Genomic DNA, 23,185 nt, shown 5'->3' with positions numbered 1-23,185 from the left:
GAAAAATGTCTATTCAGGTCTTCTATCCACTTTTTATTTATTTTTATTTTTTAAATTTATTTTATTTATTTTGAGAAAGAGAGAGCACATGAGAGGGGCAAAAAGGGAGGAAGAGAGACAGAGAATCCCAAGAAGGCTCTGCACTGTGGGCACAGAGCCCGATGCAGGGCTCAAACCCACAAACCGTGAGATTACGACCTGAGCCAAAATCAAGAGTTTGATGCTCAACTGACTGAGCCACCCAGATGCCTCTGTCCATTTTTTAATTGGATTGTTTGTTTTCTTAGTATTGAGTTGTATAACTTCTTCATATATTTTGGATACCAACCCCTTGTCAGATATATCATTTACAAATATCTTCTCCCATTCAGTAATTTGTCTTTTTGTATTGTAGATGGTTTCCTTCACTGTCTTTTTATTTTGATGAGGTCCCAATAGTTTATTTTTCCTTTTGTTCTCCCTGCCTTAGGAGACATGTTGCTATAATAAATGTCAGAGAAATTATTGGCCGTGTTCTCTTCTAGGAGTTTTATGGTTTCAGGTCTCACATTTAGGTTTTTAATGCATTTTGAGTTTATTTTTCTGGATGGTGAAACAAAATGGTCCAGTTTCATTCTTTTGCATGTAGTTTTCCAGTTTTCCCAGAACCTTTTATTGAAGAGACTGCCTTTTCCCCCATTTTATATTCTTGCCTCTTCTTTCATATATTAATTGACCACAAAAGTGTGGGTTTTTTTCTGGGCTCTCTATTGTGTTCCATTGATCTCTGTGTCTGTTTTTGTGCCAGCACTATACTGTTTTGATTACTACAGCTTTGTAGTATATCTTAAAATATGAGATTGTGATAACATCTAGCTTTGTTCCTCTTTTTCAAGATTGCTTTGGCTATTCAGGGTCTTTTGGGTTCCATGCAAATTTTAGTATTGCTTGTTCTTATTCTGTGAAAAATGCTCTTTGCATTTTGATAGGGATTGAATTGAACCTGTAGATTGCTTTGGGTAGTATGGACATTTAAACAATATTAATTCTTCCGGTCTACAAGCATAGCATATCCTTCCATTTGTTTGTGTCATCTTAAATTTCTTTCATCAGTGTTTTATACTTTTTAGAGTACAGGTCTTTCATCTCCTTGGTTAAGGCATTTTATTCTTTTGGGTGCACTTGCAAATGGTGTTGTCTTATCAATTTATTTTTCTGCTACGTTCTTGTCAGAACATAAAAATGCTACCAATTTCTGGTATTAATTTTGCATGCTACAACTTTACTGAATTCATATATTAGTTCTATTACTTTTTGGTGGAGTCTTTAGGGCTTTCTATGTATAGTATCATACCATCTGCAAATAATGACAGGTTAACTCTTCTTTACTAATATGGATGCCTTTTATTTCTTTTTCTTATCTAAATGCTATGGCTAGGGCTTCGAATACTATGTGGAATAAAAGTGGCAAGAGTGGATATATTCTTGCCTTGTTCCTGACCTTAGAGGAAAACCTCTCAGTTTTTCACCACTGAGTTTGATGTTAGCTGTGGGTTTTTCATATACAGCCATCATTTTGCGGAGGTATGTTTCCTGTACATCCTCTTTGTTGACATCTAGCTGGTAATTTAAACATTGGATAAATTATTTTTTTAATTTATTGAAAATTATAAATTCCCTGGAAACCCAATGACCAGAGCCTTTAATTTTTACTCTCAAGCTGGTTCCCCAGTGGGGTGACTTCTAAGGGAAGTTGGCCTCAAAGGTCTGGGCACTGAGTTCCATAGGCTCAGGCAAAGGTCACTGTTCCCTCCACCTTCATGTAAGGCTGGAGGCTTTCACAAATGACCTGCATGTCCAGATTTGAGACTTCAATGGAGAAGTCCACATAAAGCTGGTACAACCATGCTACTTTGTCACTGTCCTGCCTTAAACCTTTAGTCATTCTCTTGCCCCCATGGAGATCCTTCACCAGCCATTTACATCACCCCATGGTCTCACTTCAGTGTACTCCTTTTCCCTGTGGTGTCCTTCTTCAGCTCTGTCCAGTGGCACCTTACTATTTTCTTATACCAATTTGTTCCAGCCACTGTGCTATCCTTCTGCCACCCCACGATCATCTGATAAAGGATCAAGCTCAAGACCAGTAAGGGCTGACCCAGAGAAGCAAGTGAAAATGTCGTATTTCATACATCTGAAATAGCTATTCTGTTGTGACCATTCTGGCACCAAGTCTACCTACCACAAATGGTGTCTGAGGAGTGACTTCCTACCCTCACACTTGTGACTAAAGTGTCTGGAATCTGTTGGTGGCTAAAGTAAAATTGTACATGGATAAAGAATTTTGGCACCTCTTTTGTTTAATTCAAACAAATTTGTGCCCCTTTTAGAGCAAGAGTATAGTAGAAGCATCCTTCTCAGGAGAAGCAGAAGAAAGCTAGATCTTGGTAGAACGGAAGCTAACACTGTTTGAGCCAGGCACTGAGATGAGTGTTTTACATGCATTTCGTTCCACTTATTCTTCATAGTGATCCTTTGATGTACGTCCATTTACAGATGAGGTTAAGTGCCTTCTCATGGCGGAGTTAGTCTGTCTTCAGAGCCCGTTCCAGGAGATGACCTACTGTGTCATGTGTCATGATTAAGTCATATTGAGAGACCTCTCTCTCATTCACTTGCAGGGAAAGGCTATCAGAATTGCCATCCTGGCACCCTTTTATTTTTTTTATTTTATTTTTTTTTTTATTTTTTTTTCAACGTTTATTTATTTTTGGGACAGAGAGAGACAGAGCATGAACGGGGGAGGGGCAGAGAGAGAGAGAGACACAGAATGGGAAACAGGCTCCAGGCTCTGAGCCATCAGCCCAGAGCCTGACGCGGGGCTCGAACTCACAGACGGCGAGATCGTGACCTGGCTGAAGTCGGATGCTTAACCGACTGCGCCACCCAGGCGCCCCCTGGCACCCTTTTAGATGTCAAATTTTATATTAGTACTTACCCAGATGCATCATGTCGTATCATTAAAAAGTGGTTGTCTTTCTTCACAATTATGGGAAGCTCACGTTTAATATCATTCTACATATCAGGACAGAATCAGTAGAGAATGACAGGGTGTGGGGAGGATGTGGTTTTGTTCCCCAACAACTACTGTTTGCTTTCATCTGCCCCCAACCACAACAAAGGGGCATAACTTGCACTTGAAGACTAGCAGATATGTATTCCTGAGTAAAGAGGTGGACAGGGAAGCATGGCATTCTTATTCAGCCTTTGATCAGAGGTCTTCAAAAATACATGTTTGTCATGTGTGAACAAGTAACCTGAAAACACTGAAGGTCTGAAGTGGGAAAACCAAAGGACACCAACGAGATCCAAACATATTAAAAAGAATAATGATCAATGAGTTCCCCTTTGGGTGAAAAATCAAATTATCCCCTAGATTTCTACTTTCAGTGGTATTCTGTCTTAGACTCCACTGGGACTTGGATAGTGTGCACCTGTTTAAGGCAGTCTGCATTCAAAAGACAAGCTCATGTTGGTCTCTGTGTCCCATGTTGGTAGGTGCAGGAAGCATATCTAGAGGACAGTTAGTTCACTGACCAATGTAAGGCCTGCCACTGATACTGACCACTCAGCACCATGCTTGTGAAAATCTTCCGGGCGGGTCTCTGGGTGTGGCCATCGCCAGGTTTTCTGCTCCTTCGGTACCAAAAGAGAGATTCTTATTAAATTCATGTACTCAGGATCAGAAGGCATTGGGCTAACCTGGAGCTTGGGCTCCTGGATTCAGAAGGGAACTTGTTTTTATCTCTGACCACCATTTATTCATTTCCAAGGGCAGGCATTCATTCAATGAACATTTTCTAGGCAAGTATTATAATCCAGCACTGGAAAAAAAAAAAAAACTATGAACCTGACGTAGTCTCTTCAGAGACTGTAGAGTCACTTAGGAAAAACAGACACATAATTTGTTTTAATTATGATATAGTGTAAGACATGCCACATCAGAAATAGGCAACAGGTATAGTACTAGACAAAGCAGGCAATGGGTTGGCCAGAAAAGGCTTCACAGAATTGATAGCAGGAGGTACCATGGACTGTATTCTAGCCAGGTGCTAAGTGGGGTATTATCATAGTGGTTAGGCATGCAGCCTTCCGAGTTGAAATCTCAGCTGTGTCATCTCCCAGGGAGCAAATTATCCAAGCTCAGTTTCCCCCTTATAAAATGGGGATGGACACCGTATCTACCTGACCCACTTTCAGGAGGAAAGCCGATGAGGCACCGTGTATGTTTCCTAGAGCTTCCATAACAACTAGCCACAAACTTGGTGGCTTCCAAGAGCAGGAACGTACTTATTCAGTCACAGTTCTGGGGGCTAGATGTGCGAAATCAAGGTATTGGCGGAGCCCCGCTCTCCCGGAAGGCTCTAGGGGACAGTCTTTCCTCACCTCCTTCTAGCTTCTGGCTGTTGCTGGTAATGCTTTGTGTTCCTTGGCTTGTAGGTGTGTTACTCCAATCTCCGTCTTCACATAGCCCTCCCCCTGTGCGTCTGCCTGAATTTTCCTTTTTTTATAAGGACACCAGTCATACTAGATTTAGGACCCACCATAATTCAGTATGACTTCATCTTGATTGCATCTGCAAAGACCGCATTTCCCAAGAAGGTCACATTCACAGGTTCCGGGCGGAAATGAATTTGGGGGGAGGGAGCACTATTCAACCCAGTACACACACCAACTAAGCACTCCATCAACACTAGCTATCAAAATTATATTATTCTAACTGCATACCTTGGGAGACCCATATTGTCCTCATTGAACAATAAACTGAAATTTAAGAATTAAGTAATTTGCCCAAGGCTAGTCAACAAGCAAGTTGCAGGATTAAGATGCAAATGTGCCTCCACCGAATTTAAAACCAGGGAGGGTCACCAGCCACAATCCTACAGATACTGAGAGGAGGTCATCCTGACACACAGCACAAGTCCTTCTTCTCAAGGCAGCCTTGGCGAGATTGGTCAGGCAGTGCTACAGGGGATGAAGATGGGCAGGAAATTGATGTCTTGAACCCGGAGAGGCAAGGCTGACTTTATGAGCCAAACCCCACCAGAGAATTTGGGCCCCCTGGATGTGCACTAACCTTGCCTGAGTCTGGCAGACGAAGAAGCATGTCAGGGAGGCTCTGGTCCTGAGGACAGCTCCTTAACCACACAGGAGGCAGATCTCAGATTCTCCCACCTACTGCCACCCCAGACAAAGAGCCTGGGTATTATACCTGCTGAACTAGAACAACGTGAAATGCAAAAGGCTCCCCAGGAGAAGATAAGGTGGCAGTGTTGCTCTAACCCAAAAAGGTACAAGAGTGTGAGGGTCAGAGGCAGAGCCGAATATTCCAGAGACCCTGTGGGCAAACAGCTGGGTGGGCTCCTCCTCAACCTGGCACAAGATTAGCCATCATTAGCAGCTACTCTAGACAATTTTTTGAAGCCTCTGAGATTGGAAAACACCTAACAACAGGTAAATCTTTCTGCCTCCTACCGCCAAGGCCTGGGGCTGAATATTGTACCCTAGCTCCCTCACCCTGTCTCCTGTCTCCACAGCACAGCCAAACGGCCCTTTTCAATTCACACCCTGACCCTCCTTGCCTGCTTCCCCAGGATCTTCAGCATAAATGCCAAGCTATTTATCCCAGCTCAAAGGCCCCTGAGGATCTGCCACCCCTGTCCCTACAGTGTTACCCTCTGCCATCAGAAAAAAATATCTCAGCACGCTTGGGTGGCTCAGTCCGTTAAGCTTCCCTCTGGCTCTTGGTTTTGGCCTCAGGTCATGGTCTTACAGGTCTCACAGCCCTGCACCAGGCTCCACACTGGCAGTGCAAAATTCTCTGGGATTTGCTTGGGATTCTCTCTCTCTCCTCTCTGCCCCTCCCCTGCTCATGTGCACGCTCTCTCTCTCTCTCTCTCTCAAATAAATAAATTTAAACAAAAAATGTCTACACGCTCACACACATACATGTTTTCTCCTAGCTCGTTCAGCTTTAGCCACACAGTTCTGATTGTATCCCCACCAGCCTCAGTGCCTTTGCACATGCCTGGTACACCCACCCTGCCCTATCTCCTCCCACTTTTTTTTAAAAGTTTATTTATTTATTTTGAGAGAGAGAGAGCAAATGTGGAAGGGGCAGAGAGGGATGGGGAGAGAGAGAGAATCCCAGCAGGCCCGGCATGGAGCCTGATGCAGGACTTGAGCTCATGAACCGCGAGATCATGACCTGAGCCAATGCTTAAGTGACTGAACCACCTAAGCGCCCCGTCTCCTCCCACTTTCTTAGCCTCTAATTGTCCTTCTGCTTGTCCATCCAATTCTAGGAATCTATACTGGGGAAATACTTCCACAGGTGCACAAAGATATATGTATAAGGACACCCATTGCTTTATTTTTTGCACTAGAGAAAAAAGAGGGATAAGTCCATCAGCAGATTAAATAATGTGTGTGCATCTATTCTGTAGTCACTTTGGAGCTGGTGGAACAACTCCAGGGGGGTATAGATGAACAGGGAAACACCTCCATGACATACTGTATTAGGGAGTCCTAGGTGACGTCTTCTGTAATCCTGAGTAGAGTCCTCACAGGGGAGCTAGAGGAAGACATAGGAGGGGAGTCAGACTCAGGTCTCTAAAGGGCCCAGGCGTCCCTAGCACTGCCCTCCCTGGGCATGTGTCTTTGTGCTGTCTTTTATGACCCCGATTTTACTTTGTCACTTTCATTGACTAAATTGGAAATCATCTGTAACTCTTACAAAGTGATCCTAGACTTAGATGAAGCCAGTGCTGCTATGTTCCTGGGTGTATTGGACCAATTTTACTTTGTCACTTTCATGGACTAAATTGGAAATCATCTGTAACTCTTACAAAGTGATCCTAGACTCAGATGAAGCCAGTGCTGCTATGTTCCTGGGTGTATTGGATCAAGGGTCAGAAACCTGAATTTAAATTCTCAATCTCTTGCTGATAAGATCTCTCACTTGGGGCAAGTGTTTTTGCTTACCCTCCTGAGCTTCCCTTTCCTCTCTGGTCCCTTCGTTGCAAGGGTGTATTGGGGTGTTCCTCCTGAGGCTTGTGCAGTGTTAGTAAGAGTAACTAACAATTGTTAACCTATTTTTAGTGAGTTACAAGTCATGGACACTCTTCTGAGCCCTTTAATGGTACTGACCGTGTTAAGCATCACAGCAGCTGTGTGCAATAAACACTATTAACCCAGTTTTAGGGAAGAAGGAAACTGAGGCCCGGAGATGGTGAGTCTTGCCCAAAGTCTCACAGCTAGAAAGCTGTGGAACTGGAGCCTAACTCCGAGCAGTCTGACTTCAGAATCCACGATGTCAACCGTTCCATGATGCTGCCATGAAAACCTGGGTGCCGCCGCACGATTTAAGGATTCGGACGAGAAAGTGTTTTAAGGGAATGAATCTGAAGAGCTGATGGAAAAATGGAAGTGAATGTGGAAAACTTATCTATAAGACCCCAAATGCAAAAACGCAAGCCAAAGTTCTCCTGAAATCTTGAAGCATTTTTATACCGCATCCCCTCCAGACACCGTAACATGCCTGTATCTACACACTTCTGTATAACAGCAGTGAGAGAAGGAGTCACTACAACTGCATTCTTGTGCATTTTCTTTCTCTGAAAATAGCGCCACCCATCGTGCATGGCACCGATGCTTTTTCTATTTTAATTTCACAGATGAAAGAACTCGGTGTCATCTTCTACAACTGTAGTTGCCTGGTCCTGGATTTACAGAGGATATTCGCTCTGTATAGCTCATTAAAATTCAAGAGCAGAGTGCCTCAGACCTGGTCCAAGAGGCTCTATGGAGTCTATGACAACGAAAAGAAATTGCAGCTTCAGCTGAACGACACCAAATCTCAAGCATTTGTGTCGGTGAGTCATTGCCCTCTCGCTCCTCCTCTTCCCTCTTCCGAAGTTGGAATGTTCGAGTGTGATCTTGTGCTGGGCAAGCCTGAATTCTAAAGATCAGTTCTGTCCCACCCCTTGACGAGGTAAGATATACCCACTCTTTTCTGAAAGAAATTATTTTAATGTTTATTTACTTTTGAGAGAGAGAGAGAGAGAGACCAAATGCAAGCAAGGGAGGGGTGGAGAGAGAGGAGACGCAGAATCCAAAGCAGGCTCCAGGCTCTGAGCTGTCAGCCCAGAGCCCGACGTGGGGCCCGAACTCACGAACTGTGAGATCGTGACTTGAGCAGAAGTCAGAGGCTTAACCCACTGAGCCACCCAGGCGCCCCAAGATACACCCACTCTTATGCCTAATCATATGCTGTCCCTAGTGATAACAATAATGAATGTTAATATTCATCCCTAGTTCCTTATGCTTAGTGTTATCTAATTTGATCCCTCTGGCCATCTGTTAAGGTAGACCCAGCTTTGTAACCCTGTTTCAGACAAAGGGATGAGGCTTATCTACTAGCACAAAGACCCTCATGGCAGGAGCCAAGACAGGCACCAGTTCCCAGGTCCTCTGAACCAGATCCTATTTTCCATGCCCTACTTCAGTGATTGTCAGACTTGTTTTTAGCAATAGAAACCTTTGATGAAAAAATCTGAGGCATGTTGGTGTGTAAAACAGATAAAAGCAGAACTGTACTCGATCAAGGCTGAGGGAGGAGGCCCAGAGGGCAGAGCACAGCTTCAGGCCTCTGACTACACTGGAAACTCGCCACTCGCCACCTCCCACATCTACCACCCACTGCTGTCCCACAGGGTCACTGGGAATGGGCAATGTGAATATCCGTGCCTGCAGCCCTGGTCCACCAAACTTTAAAAACTTAAGAACTGGCTGGGGATCCTGTTTAAGATGTAGATTTACATGGGGTGCCTGGGTGGCTCAGTTGGTTAAGTGTCCGACTCTTGGTTTGGGCTCCGGTCTTGATCTCACAGTTCCTGAGACTGAGCCCTGCATCAGGCTCTGTGATGACCGTGCTTGGAATTCTCTCTCCCCCTCTCTATTTGCCCCTCCCCTGCTTGCGCCGTCTCTCTCTCTCTCAAAAATAAATAAACGATAAAATAATAAAATAAAATAAAATAAAATAAAATAAAATAAAATAAATAACATGCAGATATGCAGCCTCCCACCATTGCCCAGGCCAGGATCTGATCCACTGGACCTGGGGTGAGACCTTAGAATTTTGATTTGAAACAGCCTTCTGAATTGATCTTGGGGCCTAGATAAATTTCTTAAGACCATGCTCCCAATTCAACATGCTGGTCCCCCACTGACAGGAGTGCTTTTATGCCAACAATTTTTATATCACTGAAGAACGTGACACTGAAGAGTGAATTCTGACCTTTTTGTCAATTAAAATGAAAGCACAGTCTGAAAATTTAGACATGTAGCAATTGAGACAAAAGAGGATGTTGAGGGGCGCCTGGGTGGCGCAGTCGGTTAAGCGTCCGACTTCAGCCAGGTCACGATCTCGCGGTCCGCGGGTTCGAGCCCCGCGTCGGGCTCTGGGCTGATGGCTCGGAGCCTGGAGCCTGTTTCCGATTCTGTGTCTCCCTCTCTCTCTGCCCCTCCCCCGTTCATTCTCTGTCTCTCTCTGTCCCAAAAATAAATAAACGTTGAAAAAAAAAAAATTTTTTTTAATTAAAAAAAAAAAAAAAAAGAGGATGTTGAAGTTGTTTGTCTTAACAAATTCACATAAATGCAAATAGCAGAAAATAGACTGAAAGATTTTCATCAAAGTGAAAAAGCCTTTTCTTTTTAATATGTGGAGGTCAGCAATGTAGTAGCAAGTAGCATATTGTATGGGGTGTTTTACTAGCAAAATGACTTCATGTATTCAGTTTCATTTCTGAAGTTTCTCTCAAGACAACCCTGTAAGACAAGAAGGCCAGATAGTATCCTGAATTTGTAGATGAGTCACAATAGGAAATTTGCCAAGGATCCCTTAATGCAGAGAAGGTAACAGGGTGACATGATGCCCGAAAGGACAGGTGCTCAGCCAGCTCCAGTAGAACAGATGAAGCAACAGGGAAGAAATGAATGGTAAGCAAATTTCAGATAATTGCTAGATTTTCAATTTACGGTTTGAATCTTAGAGATTGGTGAATGTGGGTTTTGCATACATTTAAATTTTCTTTTTTTTAATGTTTATTTAGTTTTGAGAGAGAGAGAGAGAGACAACATGTGCATGCATGTGCACCTGAGTGGGGGGGGGGGGGTGAGGATCTGAAGCAGCCCCCCAGCTGACAGCAGAGAGCCTGATGTGGGGCTCAAATTCAAAACCATGAGATCATGACCTGAGCCAAAGTCGGACACTTAACCGACTGAGCTACCCAGGCACCCCTAAATTCTGACTCTTAAAAAGGTGGCAAATCCCCCTTTGTTGATCCCAAAGTTAACATATCTACCCCAGAGAGAGGGCCCAGGCCTTTAATAAAATCTACTAAAATGTAGATCTTTGTTGTACTGTGGGACAGATTTACAAATTGCGTTTTATCAAATGATTTGTCACAAAATAAGTAGAGTTTTGAAACATGCCTTTAGGTATAGTCTTTTCAAGTATATGATGCCTCTATTTTCTATTTTTATTTATTATGTTATTTTAACTTACTGTTTTCTATTTCCTAGTAATGTCAAGCCTACCTTTGAATTTCAATTCAACAGGTATTAATTGAACAGAGGTGTAATTTGCAGAGGTATTAATTTGCAGAGGTATAAAATCCTACAGGTATAAAATAAAGTCAGACACCCCCCACCACCAGTGGAATTGGTCTGGAATCCCAGACCTCCTTGATTTCACCCCTGTTGTGGCATCTATTATATTTTCGTAGCTGTTTGTTGATTGTTTATTGATCATCTCTCCTGCTATTTAAAAGCCTCTGAAGATCATATACTGGACCGTCTTGCTCGTTGGTATTCCCAACACCTTACACAAGGCTCCAAAAAATGTTGGATTGGATTTATTAGTAGTAATTTTAATATAAAGTTCTAGGATGTGTATAATTTTCTGAGTGATGTATGCCAAACATGCCAAAGCAAATATATTTAAATTGAAAGTATTTGGTGTGGGGTGCCTGGGTGGCTCAGTTGGTTGGGCGTCCGACTTCAGCCCAGGTCCTGATCTCAGGTCCGTGAGTTCGAGCCCCGCGTCGTGCTCTGTGCTGACAGCTCAGAGCCTGGAGCCTGTTTCAGATTCTGTGTCTCCCTCTCTCTCTGACCCTCCCCCATTCATGCTCTGTCTCTCTCTGTCTCAAAAATAAATAAACGTTAAAAAAAATTTTTTTTTAAAAAAGAAAGTATTTGGTGTAAAACATCTTAAAATAGTATATTATATTTTCATAATCTCACAGTCCCAAGACTAAATTCACACACACACACATTATTGAAGACACATAGACACATAAAACACATATTATTAAGAATTACCATTCCCCAGATTAGATTTTTAGATGATTAACAACTTAGCATTGTTAAATATAAATTTTAAATTATGATATAAATATGGATTATTTCTAATTTTCTCACAGAACCCCAAAAATACTTGGTGAGATTTAACTATGTGATCTCTAATAACTTGGTGCCAGTGAGTTCTGATTTTAATTCCCCATTAAAATAAGACAGGAACCATAGTTGGCTGGGTTTTTGTTATCTTACAGATTTCTTTTTAGAGCCCTTGAGATTATAAATTTGCTTTCCAAGATAAAGACTAGTGCTATGCCTGGGTGGCTCGGTCAGTTGAGCATCCAACCCTTGATTTCAGCTCAGGTCATGATCTCACAGTTCCTGGGATTGAGCCCTGATTGGACTCTGTCCTGATAGTGTGGAGCCTGTTTGGGATTCACTCTCTCCCTTTCTGTCTCTCTGCCCCTCCCCCACTCACACGCACACTCACTCTCTCTTTCTCTCTCTCTCTTCAAAAATAAATGAACATTGGGGACGCCTGGGGGGCTCAGTCAGTTAAGTGTCGACTTCAGCTCAGGTCATGATCTCACAGTTCGTGGGGTCGGGCCCCGCATCGGACTCTGTGCTGACAGCTCAGAGCCTGGAGCCTGCTTGGATTCTGTCTCCTTCTCTCTCTGCCCCTCCCCCACTTGTTCTCTGTCTCTCTCTGTCTCTCAAAAATAAATAATTTTTTTTTAATTTTTAAAAAAATAAATGAACATTAAATATATATATATATATATATAGATAGATAGATAGATAGATAGATAGACTAGTTACTGATCTGGGTGCTAGACAGATCTGATCTCTCATTATAGTTTTGTTCATTCACCCATCAGTCATGTATACTGAGATGTATTTGTATTTAGTGAGTGAGGGCAGGACATTAAGTGGAACCTAGTGCTGCTATGAAAAATGCCATGTTATATTAGTCTTTAGAACCTCCACTACATATTGTTAATTACCTTTTTAATAGCTTTATTGAGAGATACTTCACATTCGGTGGCATTTCTTTTAAAGTATATGATTCAGTGGGTTTTTGTGTAATCACAGGCTTGTGCAGCTATCTCCACCATCTAATTTTAGATTATTTTGGGGGCACCTGGGTGGCTTAGTTAGTTAAGCATTCGACTTCTGCACAGGTCATGATATCACAGTTTGTGAGTTCAAGCCCTGCATGGGACTCTTTGCTGCCAGCTCAGAGCCTGGAGCCTGCTTCGGATTCCATGTCTCCCTCTCTCTGCCCCTCCCCTGTTCATTCTCTGTCTCCCTCTGTCTTTCAAAAACAAATAAACATTAAAAAGTTTTTAATAAAAGGACAGTTTCATCACCACAAAGAAAACCATTAGGAGCCCCTCTCCATTTTCCCTTTCCCTCAGCCCCTGGCAACTGCTAGTCTACTTTGTGTCCCTTAGAATTCTCCTTTCTTTAGGTATTTCATATAAATGAAGCATCTATAATATGTAGTCTTTTGTAATTGACATCTTTCACTTAGTATAATGTTTTCAAAGTCCATTAATGTTACAGCATGAATCAGCACTTCGTTCCCTTTCGTGGCCAAATAATACTCCATTATACAGATATGCCACTGTTTGTTTATTACCCCATCGGTTGATGGACATTTGCGTGTTTCTATCTTTTGGGTCCTGACAGTAGTGTTGTCATGGACTGATGTGTACAAGTTTGTATTTGAACACCTGTTTTCAGTGCTTTGGGGTGTGTACTCAGGAGTGGCAGTGTTGGGGAATGTGGCAACTCTGTGCTTAACATTTTGAGAGACTGACACATTGGTTTCCAAACTGGCTGCCCCATTTTACAGTTCCACCAGCAGTTAATGAGGGCTCTGTTTTCTCCACATCTTTGCCAATGCTTGTTATTTTCTGTTTTATTTTACCCCTCCAAATGGGTATGAAATGGTATCTCACTGTGGTTTTCATTTGTATATTTTAATATGTTCATTGGCTATTTGTTTATCTTTTTTGAGAAATGTCTATCCAATCCTTTGCCCACTTTTCCATTAGTTTACTTGGGTTTTGTTTGTTTGTTGAGAGAGAGAGCACAAGTCGGGGAGGGACTGAGGGAGAGGAAGAGAGACTCTTAAGCAGTCTCTATACCCAGTGCAGAGCCCGATGTAGGACTCCTCTCATGACCCTGAGATCATCACCTGAGCTAAAATCAAGAGTCAGACTTTTAACCAACTGAGCCACCAAGGTGGCTCTTATTTGGTTTTTATTACTGAGTTGTAAGAGTTCTTATACATTCTGCATATAGCTCCTTTATCAGATATACAATTTGCAAATATTTTCTCCCATTCTGTGGGCTATCTTTTTGTGTTTAATATATTTTAACATATATATTTTGAGGATGGAGTATGAACTTCTTAAAAACCAGGAAACTATAGTGAAATAAATCAGAAGCCTGCTAAGGCAAATATTTAACGAATATGCAAAACAAGTTACGTGCGTATATAAGGCACTATTTGATCTAAGAGACACATATTGCCTAGAAGCAAGGTGCATGAGGGCATTTGAGCGGTAAAAGTCATCACAGAGCTGAAACAGGGAAGAATCTGTTTTCCTTCTCCTTCTCATAATAAAGGAGTACACAGTGCTAGGCTCAAAAAATTAATTCAGGAGCAATAACAGGGAAACTTAACAGCCTTCTCTGTAATTAAACTATTGGAACTAGTTAACTTCCTCCGCTGAATCAGTAGATCATTCTTTGTGTTGTTCATTCATTTACATCTTTTTATGTTTATTTATTTATTTTGCAGGGCGGGGGGGAGGTGGACAGCATGAGTGCATGAGTGGAGGAGGGGCAGAGAGAGAGAGACAGAGACAGAGAATCCCAAACAGGCTCCCCACCATCAACCAGGAACCTGATGTGGGGCCCGAACTCCTGAACCATGAGATCACGACCTGAGCTGAAACCAAGAGTTGGAGCCACTCAGGCACCCCTTATTCATTTATATCTTAAGCAAACATTTTTAGCCAGTAGTATATTCAGCACTATTTTCAAAGGTAGCAGACTCTGGAACATATCATCACATACCACCATGCCCCTAGGGCCAGGGGGGTACTGACACCGGGGGTCATGCATTTCCTTAATAAACACGTGGAGCACCTGCCATGGTTTAGGCACTGGGTTAGACAATGGGAACATAGGAAACAATACAGCAGGCAAATCCAAATAAAGAACTGTTCACACGTGGATGGAAAGACGTAGCATGAAGTAACTCCATTAAGAATGGAGGTTGGGGGATCACACAGACCTTCAATGCTGATTAATTTAAGAAGCACTTTCACATTCATTCCACAGATATGGATATAAAACATACGCTAAGCACAGCATGGCATAAGGTAAAGGGGATGAGCAACCCAGCGGTTGCCTATGAATGCAATACAATGTAGCACGTTCCAGAATGAAGCTCCAGGAAGCAGGAGTCTTACTTTGATCACTGGTATATGCCAGGTGGCCAGCCTAGAGCTGGAGCATGGCGGGCACTTCGTACTATTTGCTGAACAAATGAAAGCAAGCACACAAGAAAGGCACTCACCCAGCCAGGGAACAGGCCATTACCCGATTTAAGCCTCAAGGGAAACCAGTGTGAGAGGTGCGTTCTACTGTTAATCCCTTAGGCTGCGAGGCTCAGCACGTGTAAGGTGCACAGCCAGCAGGCCGCAGGCTATAAATGCTGGAGCCTAGCCTGTATCACTGAAAGGCACCCAAAGTCCAGACTTGCAGGATATAAGAGCAAATGTGAAGACAGCAACGACTCCTGTGCCTCAATTTTTTCCTCCCTGAAACCAAAACCTCATTTTTGCAACATGCAAGGAAGTTCAAGAAATTCCTGAAACAGAAACGTGGGCGCTTGGATGCATGTCGGAGCTGCCTTAAGCTCCTGTCTAGAGCAAAGACCCTCAGCTCCCCCATGTTAGCCTGAAGAATGTTTAAAGCAGACCCAACAGGCTGAGGGAATTAAGTAATGTCAATTTTGGATGTTTTCATAGGGAGAGAAAAATGAGTAAAGTACAGTCCCTAAAATCAGGTCAGTGACAGTCTAGGCAGGCAAATGAGGCAAGTGCAAATAATTACAAGTTTGAATATGCTAAATAATGTAGCAAATCAATCATATTATGGGTGGGCAGAGAAGGGAGAAGGGGCTACTGGCTGGGGAAATACAGAAGTTTCATGGAGGAGCTTGTAGTTGAACTAGAGAAAGCATAATACTGACGGGCAAGAACAAGGAAGCTTGGGCCGGAAGGGCTGGCGGGAGCAAATGTGCAGGGGCAGACAGATGAGAGCCAGGCACAGAGGGCGTGATAGCTGGCACAGGAGGGAGGCAGAGAAATGGGAGGCCAGGGCTTGGAGGCCATAGTTCAGTGGGTTCAGACTGGATTCGCAGACACCAGAAATGCTGAGTGTGATGTGTGTGTGTGTGTGTGTGTCCATCATGGTGACGAGAAAATGATGTGTAAAAGCCCCAGCAAAGAAAGAGCGCTAGAGCCTGAATGGGAGGAGGGGCAGTCAGGAGTAAGAGGGAGACCCAGTGGCCACTAGAAGCAGGAGCACCTGTCTTGGGGACAGGCAGAGTATCCACTGTGTGTGTGCTGGGGAAAAGGTGTAGGACCAGCACTGGGTTTGGTTGGTTGGTTGGTTTTATCTTTTGTTGTTTTTGTTTGGGGTTTATGTTTGTGTCTTTTCTTATTTTTATGTTTTTTAAATTTTTTTGTTAATGTTCATTTTTTGAGACAGACAGAGAGAGAGACAGAGCGTGAGTGGGGGAGGGGCAGAGAGAGGGGGGCGCAGAAACCAAAGCAGGCTCCAGGTTCTGAGCTGTCAGCACAGAGCCCAACGCGGGGCTTGAACCCACAAACTGTGATCATGACCTGAGCCACCCAGGCACCTCTATTTTTACGTTTTTTTGTGAGGGTTTTTTGTCATTAGTTGTTGTTGTTTTTTTTAAGTTTACTTATTTATTTTGAGAGAGAGCACAAGCGGGGGGAGGGGCAGAGAGAAGATCCAAACAGGCTTCGTGCTGTCAGCGCAGAGCCCAGCATGGGACTCAATCCCACGATGCTGGATCATGACCTGAGCTGAAATCAACATTCGGACACTTAACCGACTGAGCCTCCCGGGTGCCCCTGGCATTAGTTTCTTAAAAGACTTGGAAACTCATCTTCGTTCCAAAAGAAAAATAAATGATCAAAAACTCAATCTGATAGTCGCCTTCCAAGATGACTTTCTGAGCAGGGATGTTGAGAGAGTATATGACCTTCAACAGGCTCCTTTCCTGCCCCCAGGCTCCACATCTGTCTTGCTTGGACATCCAAGACAACGGCTTCATCTTCCCTCCGTCTAAGCCGGGATAGGCATTCCCACCAGCACAGTGATGGGAGTTGTCCTGAGCGTTGGATGCAGGACAGTTCCAGAAGCCCTCCCATACGTGCACCCCTCCACTCACCACTGCCTCATGCTGCTCAGAGTAAGACAGCAACCCCAGTAATGCTATTTTTAGTCCTGTATGCTGGGAAAACAACGAGAAAGTCAAACTACATCTTTCTATAGCAATTTCATCCAAAAACACCTTATTTTTATAAGATGGAAACCACCTTGAGCAACAGGAGAAAAATGCCTCAAGTATAATTTGCCTCTTTGTTCGTTGACTTGAGTTTTTCAGAATATCCTCCTTCCCTGTCCCTCCTGATGAATTTGGTCTTCCTAGTCACTTGCTGGGTTTTTCTTTAGAATTATTGATGACCTTTTCACTCTTCTTCCTGACTTAATGATGAGAGGGGAAAAAATCCACAAGATTTTTTAGATTGTATGTCTAGAATGTTTTTATGCCCACATCACCTTTCAAATGAAATGACTTTTTGGGTAAATTGATTGCTGTGTGTACATATATGTATTATATGGTAACACCTGAGAAAATTAACTGTTATTCATGATGGAGTGTTCACCAGAGCCCTGTAAGTGTGAGTTAGAATACTCTGAAAATGAGAGGTGTGTATCCTGAAAGCAAGAATTCCCTCCCCAAACAGACATAAAGGTCAGACTTGAGACACATCCCACCACACCTTGATCTGAACATGCCTCAACTATGATGGGATTGAAAATACATTTGTCTATTCTCATAAAGGACTGGAGAGTTGGTTTCAAAAATCTACCTCGAAGCCAAGATCCACTGAAACAAATCAACAACAACAACAACAACAAAGAGAAAGCCCCAGCTGACAAAAATTAATCCTCTGAAAGTTTGGTTTTTGTGTCTTCACAGAATTCTCCCAAACTCTTCTGCCCTAAAAACAGAAGCTTTGACATAGACGCCATCTACAGCGTGATAGACGACGCCAAGCAGTATGTATACATCGCTGTCACGGACTACCTGCCCATCTCCAGCACGAGCACCAAAAGGTCAGTGAGTGAGTAACCTCGTCCTCCAACCCAGTCTCCAGGGCCAGGTGCAAGCCGGGGACCATAGGAAACCGGCTGGACACTGAGGTGCTCTCCGTTTCCCTTTAGGTCATACACCGTTCAGACCTCCGAGTGCATTTGCAACTTACCCATGATGCATCTCCTCCCTCAGTCCACTTGAAGGACTCGGGGACTCACCCTACAGAAGTACCACCGTGTTTTACCTTACAGGCATGAGATCAGCTTTAGAATGGAGATCGGGTTGTTTTCAATTTGAAATTTATTTGAAAAATAAAATAAATTGGGAAAAAAATTTTCTGGAAAAAAAAAATTTAACACTTTTTAAAAGTAATCTCGGGGCGCCTGGGTGGCGCAGTCGGTTAAGCGTCCGACTTCAGCCAGGTCACGATCTCGCGGTCCGTGAGTTCGAGCCCCGCGTCGGGCTCTGGGCTGATGGCTCAGAGCCTGGAGCCTGTTTCCGATTCTGTGTCTCCCTCTCTCTCTGCCCCTCCCCCGTTCATGCTCTGTCTCTCTCTGTCCCAAAAATAAATAAACGTTGAAAAAAAAAAATTAAAAAAAAAAAAAAAAAAAAAAAAAGTAATCTCTGCATCCAGTGTGGGCCTCGAACTCACAACCCTGAGATCAAGAGTCACATGCTCTACTGACTGAGCCTGGCAGACGCTCCCCAAAAAATATTTCTTGAAAGTTCTTAGCTAGCAGGTGTCCCTGAAGGATATACTGAAACTGAGTAGGTCTGGCAAGATTTTCCTCCAAGGAGACATCATTTTGGTCGTATTCATGTCAGTCTTCATTAAAGGCTGAATTTTTGAATTTTTTCAACTTAAAGAAGAAAGAAACTCAGTATGGGTATGTTCTCAGTCAATCCATTCCTCTGTATGAGGAAGCGAGCATTTTAAAAAATGAAGGGATTTGGGGGGAACCTGGGGGGCTCAGTTGGTTAAGCATCCAACTTTGGCTCAGGTCATGATCTCTCAGTTCATGAGTTTGAGCCCCACGTCGGGCTCTGTGCTGACAGCTCGCAGCTTGGATCCTGCTTCGGATTCTGTGTCTCCCTCTCCCCTGCCCCTCCCCTGCTCACGTTCTGTCGCTGTCTTCCAAAAAATAAATAAACATTTTAAAAAATTAAATTAAAACATGAAAGGATTTTTACAGCAATTCATCATTGTTTAGAGGGGAAATACTTGAAATAAATTTAGGGACGGACTATATGCCCCTAAGTGCATAAATGCCTGGCTGTGCCCCAGATATTTCCCACTTTTGCTCTCCTGCCAGGAATGCACAGATTTGGCTAATTATAAGTGCTTTGAATAACCCATTTAAAGCCAGGAAAAGTTTTCAAAGTGCACATTTCTGAGAGTACAGCCGGAGACCTTTTTAATTTGGGAAATTGCAATTTCAAAATAACCCTTTACTGAGGTAAATGATGAAGCGTGCCCTCTCTTGCTTGAATATTGTTCATGTTGCCAACCAACATATGCCTAATATGCAGCTTCTTTATGCAGATGCCTGTAAGATTGCAAAAGCATGAGTCTCCTGCAAAGTGATCTCCCATAATGACAGTCAAAAAGCATTTTAAGCTACAAGATACACTATTAAAACATTTTTACTTTAAAATATGGCACATCCCTTGAATATTCGTAGGTGTTTACCCATATGCTTTTACATGTTTGCTATCTCTTTTTTATTTTTCTCCAATTTATTGGTTTGAGATTTCGTTTTAGATGTCAACTTCACTTTGAGAAGACTTTGAAACATCATAGATACGTTTTGCCTGCTTTTCCTATTATTCAGAATAAGAGTAAGGGATAATGGGGTGATGATTTCTTAGGATTGACAAAACCTTCATTCCATGAAGCCCCACAAACAAAATTAATATCCTTTGTGGCCAGAGAGGAAGGGGCTAGCATAGAGAATCTAAAATATCTTGGAAATGTAGAAGTTAAAGAAAACTAAAAGAATGTTAAAGAACTGAAAACTCACCTGAAATTTTGCATTTTGGTTATTAATCTACCTTTCAGCGGCTGTTCAAAGAGCAGTTCTCTTATCATACTTAGGATATTTCAAACCCACAATCCCATCAAGCATTCTAATGAAAAGTCATCAGAGGGACTCCTGGGGGGCTCAGTCGGTTAAGCATCCAACTTCAGCTCAGGTCATGATCTCACGAGTTCGCGAGTTCAAGCCCCACGTCGGGCTCCGTGCTGACAACTCAGAACCTGGAGCCTGCTTCAGATTCTGTGTCTCCCTCTCTCTCTGCCCGCCTCTCCCCCTCTCAAAAGTAAATAAACATTAAATTTTTTTTTAAAAAGTCATCAGAGACATAAGAAGTTCAAACATCCACGTTATAATTAAATTCTTCTCAATCCTACAAAAAAATTACTTCAGAGTCAGCATGGTTACTTGTGTCTACATTGTCCTGGAGAAAGTTTTCAGAATTCAACTAGAATGAACAAATAGACATTGTCAAATATCAGTGCGTCAGTGTGCCACAGGCTGAGCTTTTAGTCTACGCACTGCTAAACATCCAAATGAAAGAGGAAAAATTCACAGGTTCCCAAAGTAGAAGTGGTTGGTCACATGTAGAAAAATATATACACCATCATTAAGCAACAATATTAGAAGTGACTTCTAACTTTCAAAGAAGTAAGAAGTGAAGGGAACAATGATGTATGGCTAAATCAATCCCGCAGTAAAAAATCAGAAGCCCTATTTCAATTCTTCCTGTTTTGGCAATCAAGTGCTGTTTCTTTTAGCAATTCGCATATTTATTTTGGCCTTGGTTTGGGGTTGTTCATTATTTATTTCCTCAGTCACACGAAATACATCTTTCAGAAGAAAACCAGTAAATGTGTGAAGGAACAATAAGAATGTAGGCCGGCAGCCAAGAATACTCTCTCCTGGCAAAGTTACCTTTCAGATGTGAAGGAGGAATAAATGCTTTCCCGAACAAACAAAAGCTGAGGGAGTTCACCACGACTAGACCTGTCTTACAAGAAATGTTGAAAGGTGCTCTTCAAGCTGAAACAAAAAATTGAAAGCACACAAAATTCTGATTAAGGTGATAATCAGGCAGTCAGAATTAGAAAACTGGAACTCTTTTTTGGAACAGTGTATGAAACTCTTAGCTATATCATAAATTTAAAGAAAAACAGCAACAAAATAACGATAGCTGCTGCAAGCTGGTAATGAAATCATAACATAAAAAGAGGTAATTTGTGGCATCAAAAATACAAAAGGAGGGGATTAAAAGGATGATAGGTCAAGAAAAGTAAGCTGCTATCAGCAGAAAAAGGACTGTTTTTTCTATGAGTTGTTTTGGGTAAACCCCATGGTAACCACATGGCAAAAACTTAGAACAGTCATGAAATATAAAGAGGGGGAGAATGAACAAATCATCATGGAAAACCACCAACTGGCAAAAGTAGACAGAAATGGGGAAAAAAAGAAAGAATGGGAAAAAAGAAAAAGAGAAAAAAGAAACAATAGAGACAAAATAACCAGAAGGCAAAAAATAAAATGGCAGCAGTATATAGTATATATGATTACATATTAGTATCACCCTCAGTGAAAATGGATTGAACTCACCCATCAAAAGGCACAGAGTGGCTGGATGGATAAAAAAACAATATGCTGCCTACGGAGGTCTCACTCCAGCTCTAGAGACAAATATAGACTCAAAGTGAATGATGGAAGATGATATTCCAAGCAAACATATGAAAAGAAGGCAAGCGTAGCCATACCTATAATAGACAAAATAGACTTCAAGCCAAAAGGGGTCACAAGAAGTAAAGAAGGTCGTTATGTAATGACAAAGGGGCCAGTATGTCAAGAAGATATAGCAATCATAGATATACATGCTCCCAACACTGGAACATCAAAATATATTAAACAATTAATGAGAGATCCTAAGGGAGAAATAGAAAATAATACAATAACTGTAGGATACTCTAATACCCCACCATCAACAATGGATAAATCACCCAGACAGAAAATCAACAAGAAAATGTTGCAGTTGAATCTGGAACAAATTTAGAACAAATGGACTGCTCAGACATATATAGAATATTCCACCCAACAGCAGCAGAATACACATTCTTCTCAAGTGCACATGGAACGTTGTCCAGGATAAATCACATGTTAGGCCACAAAATAAATCTTAGCAAATTTAAGAAGGTTGAAATCATACCAATTATCTTCTCTGACCACTGTGGTATGAAACTAGAAATGAACAGGAGGAAAGTAAGGAGATCTACAAATACATGGACACTAACCACACTTCTAAACAACCATTGAGTCAAAGAAGAAATCAAAAGGCAAATAAAAAATTACATTGAAAACATAATGTATCAAATATTGTGGGACACAGCAAAAGCAGTTTCAAGAGGAAAGTTTCTAACTATAAACACAGATACTAAGAAATTAGAAAGATCTCAAATAACCTAACTTTATACCACAAGGAACTAGGGAAAAACAAACAAACAAACAAAAAAACAAAGTAAGCCCAAAATTAGCAGGAGGGGGGAAATATTAAGGATCAGAGCAGAAATAAATGAAACAGAGACCAAAAGCCAATAGAAAGGATCAGCAAAATTAAGAACTGGTTCTTTGCAAAGATAAACAAAATTGACACCGTTGGCCAGACTAAGGGAAAAAGAGAAAAGACTCAAAGAAATAAGTTAGAAATGAAAGAGGAGACATTACAACTGATACTACAGAAATACCTAGAATTATGAGACGCCTATGAATGAGTTTATGCTAAGAAATTACATAAACTAGAAGAAATGGATACATTGCTAGAAACACACAACCTATCCAGACTGAATTATGATGAAATACAAAGTCTGAACAGACCAATTATGAGTAAAGAGACTGAATCAGTAATCAAGAAACTCCCAAAACAGAAAACCTCAAGACCAGATGGCTTCACTGGAGAATTCTACCAAAGGTTTAAAGTAGAATTAACACCAATCCTCCCCCAAACTCTTTCAAAATATCAAGGAGGAGGAACACTTCCAAACTCATTCTATGAGACCAGCATTACTTTGATGTCAAAATCTGATAAGGAGACCACAAGAAAGACAACAACAGGCCAATATCCCTGATGAATATAGATGCAAAAATTCTCAACAAAACAGTAGCAAACCGAATTCAGGAACACACTAAAAGAATTATACACAATGACCAAGTGGGATTTATCACTGGGATACAAGGATATTTCAATAATATGCAAATCAACAAATGCAAATACATCACATCAATAAAATAATACATAAAAAAAATCACACGATTATTTCAATCGATACAGAAAAAT

The 23,185-nt window shown here is 42.0% G+C and overlaps 1 protein-coding gene across 5 annotated transcripts in view; it reads left to right on the top strand.

The window, feature by feature from the left end:
* PLD5 (phospholipase D family member 5) overlaps positions 1-23,185 on the top strand; it is a 422,286-nt gene that overhangs the window by 369,518 nt on the left and 29,583 nt on the right. For all 5 annotated transcript variants that reach the window (XM_045453115.1, XM_045453118.1, XM_045453119.1 and 2 more), the window contains 2 exons: positions 7,716-7,913; positions 17,717-17,853. In XM_045453115.1, the coding sequence (XP_045309071.1) occupies positions 7,716-7,913; positions 17,717-17,853 (335 nt within the window). The remainder of the gene's footprint in view (positions 1-7,715; positions 7,914-17,716; positions 17,854-23,185) is intronic.

The sequence above is a fragment of the Leopardus geoffroyi genome, chromosome C3, assembly GCF_018350155.1.
Source record: "Leopardus geoffroyi isolate Oge1 chromosome C3, O.geoffroyi_Oge1_pat1.0, whole genome shotgun sequence".
Classification (NCBI taxonomy): Eukaryota; Metazoa; Chordata; class Mammalia; order Carnivora; family Felidae; genus Leopardus; species Leopardus geoffroyi.
This window is presented reverse-complemented; position numbering and strand designations above follow the sequence as displayed.